Here is a 4,460-nt window from a genome sequence, read left to right as displayed (position 1 = left end):
TAAAACGTGACAGAACGGTTTACAACAGCGTAACCTGAAGTAATGCTCATTTATTACCAGTGAAATGACATCTGTAGAACATATCTGTAGGTAAAGTGTACCGTGTCAAACCAAAGTGTGTTCCCCTTTTAAACCAAAGTCTGTTCCCCTTTTAAACCATTCACAGGAACCAACTCCTGTCCGTGGTGTCTCTGTGTGTGTGAAAACATGTGTCGCTGCAGTTGAATCAGGGGTTAAAATATAACGCCGCCGTCTGTCCTGGGATGAATCYGATGACCTGCCAGACTCTTTTAACTTGTGTGCTACCGTCTGGCCCTCTGGGGGTTTACAACCATGAGCAGCGATGGCTATTGAACYGAGATACCTGAAGGGTAATATTACCTGGCAACCAGATCTGCTTTTAGGCTACTAGCCAAATTGGCTAAAGCAATAATCAACGTGGCTACTAGGCTACGTATTGCAGGGACAGAGTACAAGCTAAGTAGAAATCCAGGCTAAAGTAGAATCAAGTCTATAACATCACKGTTAAAAACTACACAACAACATAAAGTATGGTATTTAAGAGAACATACAAGGTATAAAAAATAAAAATAAAACATCAGGAAAGTAAAAACGTGTGTAGACTGAACTATTCCCTGGTTTCTACAGAACATCCTATAAGAAGGGCTTCTTTATTAAAGCATCAGAGGAAAGCTTGTCCTCTAATCCTCAGGGAAAGGAGACGACTTAAGACACTCCCCAGGTCGGTCTGTCTTTAGGAGAACACCTGGTACCCCGTTTTCCCGGTCTTCTAGAAGACTTAACAACCTGAACTTGTCAAAAAAAATAAAAAATAATAATAATAAAAAACACTCGTCCTTTTCCATCGCTTAACGTCTGCAATGTTTTTTGAAACGGTGTGCACCAATGAATATGGGTAAAGCGGTTGTCCAAATACTCTTGAGTGGACAACGGAGGGTAAAGAAACACCATAACCCCAGTTGGACAGCTGGTATGTTCCGTGTTCACCCCCTCTGATTCTGAGTTGGTATGTTCCGTGTTCACCCCCTCTGATTCTGAGTTGGTATGTTCCATTGTTCTGTTCCCCCCCCAGGTACAGATCTAGAATCAGTTTCCCTCCCCAAATACTAACCTTCAACCATTAGGTGGTCGAAAACTGTGACCTGCACCAAGATCAGTGTCTAGGGACAACTTCACCCTGCTCCGTTTCTCCCAGTGGAGCTCAGGATGATTCTATTGTAGTTTGGAGCTTCCCTCCTCTGGCACCTCCTCTGGCACCTCCTCTGGCACCTCCTCTGGCACCTCCTCTGGCACCTCCTCTGGCACGACCCCCTTCTCTCCTCCCCTTCTCTCCTCCAGTTGACTCATTCTCCTGCGAACCTCCTGCAGCACCTCTCCTCTCCTCTTCTGTTTCTCCCTCCATCGCTCCACCCTCTCCTCCTCCTCCCTCTCTTTCTCCTCCAGGAGCGAGCAGAGGAACTCGGGGCTGATGACGTTATCCTTGTCGTTAACCAATAGGAATGCGTTCTTGAAGCGGTTGTAGAGCATCGACGCCTTGTCCATCACGTCCTGGTTACTGCGGAAACGGCGCATCTGGGAAGCACACAGTTGTGGTTAGGTGTGTGGTTCGGAAAGTATTCATACCCCTTGACTTTTTCAACATTTTGTTATTAAGTTCCGGCCTTATTCCAAAATGGATTACTTAAAACATTTTCCTCAATCTACACACAATACTCCATAATGACAAAGCGAAAACAGGTTTAGACATTTTTGAAAATGTATTACGAAGTAAAAAACAGAAATACCTTATGTAATAAGTGTTCAGACTCTTTGCTATGAGACTGAGTTCAGGTGCATCGTGTTTCCATTGATCATCCTTGTGATGTTTCTACAACTTGGAGTCCACCTGTGGTAAATTCAATTGATTGGACATGATTTGGAGAGGCATCAAACCCCTGTCCTATATAAAAAGGTCCCCACAGTTTGACAGAGCATGTCAGAGCAAAACAAGCCTCTGCCTTCCTACAGAAGGAATTGTCTGTAGAGCTCTAGACAGGATTTTTCCGAGGCACAGATCTGGGGAAGGGTACCAAAAACATTTCTGCAGCATTGAAGGTCCCAATAACACAGTGGCCTCCATCAATTCTTAAATGGAAGAGTTTAGAACCACTAAGACTCTTCATAGATCTGGCCGCCAGTCAAACTGAGCAATCGGGGGAGAGGGCCTTGGTCAGGGCAATGACCAAGAACCAGATGGTCTCTGACAGAGCTCTAGAGGTCCTTCAGAAGGACAACCATCTCTGCAGCACTCCACCAATCAGGCCTTTATGGTAGAGTGGCCAGACAGAAGCCACTCCTCAGTAAAAGGCACATAACAGCCCGCTTGAGTTTGCCAGAAGGCGCCTAAGACTCTCAGAACATGAGAAACAAGATTCTCTGGTCTGATGAAACCAAGATTTAACTCTTTTGGCCTGAATGCCAAGCGTCCACGTCTGGAAAATCCTGGCACCATCCCTATGGTGAGAGAATGGTTGTGGCAAGCATCATGCTGTGGGGATGTTTTTCAGCGGCAGGGACGGGAGACTAGTCAGGATCGAGGGAAAGAGCAAAGTACAGAGAGATCCTTGATGAAACTCCTGAGCACTCAGGACTCAGGCTGGGTAGAAGGTTCACCTTCCAAAGAACACACGACCATAAGGCACAACACGCCAAGACAACGCAGGAGTGGCTTTGGGACAAGTCTCTGAATATCATTGAGTGGCCCAGCCAGAGCCGGACTTGAACCCGATCGAACATCTCTGGAGACCTGAAAATAGCTGTGCAGCGACGCTCCCCATCCAACCTTGACAGAGCTTGAGAGGATCTGCAGAGAAGATGGGAGAAACTCCCCGAAATACAGCTGTGCAACGCTTGTAAGCCTTACCTACCCAGAAGACTTGAGGCTGTAATCGCTGCAAAGGTGCTTCAACAAGTCACTGAGTAAAGGGTCTGAATACCTTTGCAAATGCAATATTCTCAGTTTTGAATTTGTAATAAATCTGCAAAATGTCTAAAAACACAATTTTGTGCTTGTCATTATGGGGTATTGTGATGTCATTATGGGGTATTGTGATGTCATTATGGGGTATTGTGATGTCATTATGGGGTATTGTGTGTAGATTGATGAGGAACATGTTTTTATTTAATCCATTTTAGAATAAGTCTGTAACGTAACAAAATGTGGGAAAAGTCAAGGGGTCTGAATACTTTCCGAAAGCACTGTAAGTCAGGTGTGTGTGTGTGTGTGTGTGTGTGTGTGTGTGTGTTATTGGATGTATGTGGAAGCTGTCGTACCTTTCTGAGAGTAGTGATGAGTTCACTGTGTCTCTGGACGTGTTGTGATGTTACATAGACCATAGTGAGTTGGTCCAGCACTGTCAGACACTTACTAATGTCCTGAGAGACAGAGACACAGAGACATTATATAGACCACAGTGAGTTGGTCCAGGACAATCAGACACTAACTAATGTCCTGAGAGACAGAGACACAGAGACATTATATAGACCACAGTGAGTTGGTCCAGGACAATCAGACACTAACTAATGTCCTGAGACACAGAGACAGAGACGTTATACAGACCATAGTGAGTTGGTCCAGGACAATCAGACACTAACTAATGTCCTGAGAGACAGAGACGTTATACAGACCATAGTGAGCTGGTCCAGGACAATCAGACACTAACTAATGTCCTGAGAGACAGAGACAGAGACGTTATACAGACCATAGTGAGTTGGCCCAGCGTTGTCAGACACTGACTAATGTCCTGATGGATTAGGAGGGGGGTAAACGGTTACATTTCTCTAATAGATCAAAGGGTGTGCGTGTGACTCACAGGGTTGTCCGTCTTCAGAGAGATGCGTATATCTCCGTGTATACGGTGTAGGGTAGAGTCCGTCAGAGTGAAAGATTCTTTAGTGGTATGTAGTTTAGACACACTGTCTGTTATCTGGCCGTCCCCTAGTACACCTCCCCTGGTACAGACAAGACAAACAATGGCTAGTTATGATCACCGACATAAACATGCAAGCAGACAGGTACAGGACAGAACAGGTACAGGACAGACAGAGAAAAGACAGTTACAAGGGAGACAGGCAGACAGAAAGACAGGTAGTAAGAAAGCGTACAGGACAGACAGAGAAAAGACAGTTACAAGGGAGACAGGCAGACAGAAAGACAGGGTACAGGACGAACAGGTACAGGACAGACAGAGAAGACAGTTACAAGGGAGACAGGCAGACAGAGAACAGGTACAGGAAGACAGACAGGACAGACAGACAGACAGAGAAAAGACAGTTACAAGGGAGACAGGCAGACAGAAAGACAGGTACAGGACAGAACAGGTACAGGACAGACAGAGAAAGACAGTTACAAGGGAGACAGGCAGACAGAAAGACAGGTAGCGACAGAAACAGTACGGAAG

The 4,460-nt window shown here is 45.5% G+C and overlaps 1 protein-coding gene across 1 annotated transcript in view; it reads right to left on the bottom strand.

Moving 5' to 3' along the window:
• LOC112074329 (ribosome-binding protein 1) overlaps positions 1-4,460 on the bottom strand; it is a 37,024-nt gene continuing 32,564 nt past the window's right edge. Inside the window, 3 exon segments of the mRNA XM_070440474.1 lie at positions 1-1,593; positions 3,334-3,435; positions 3,873-4,036. Coding sequence (XP_070296575.1) covers positions 1,234-1,593; positions 3,334-3,435; positions 3,873-4,036 — 626 coding nt within the window. The 3' untranslated portion in view covers positions 1-1,233.

Source organism: Salvelinus sp. IW2-2015, unplaced genomic scaffold (genome assembly GCF_002910315.2).
Source record: "Salvelinus sp. IW2-2015 unplaced genomic scaffold, ASM291031v2 Un_scaffold2585, whole genome shotgun sequence".
NCBI lineage: Eukaryota > Metazoa > Chordata > Actinopteri > Salmoniformes > Salmonidae > Salvelinus > Salvelinus sp. IW2-2015.
This window is presented reverse-complemented; position numbering and strand designations above follow the sequence as displayed.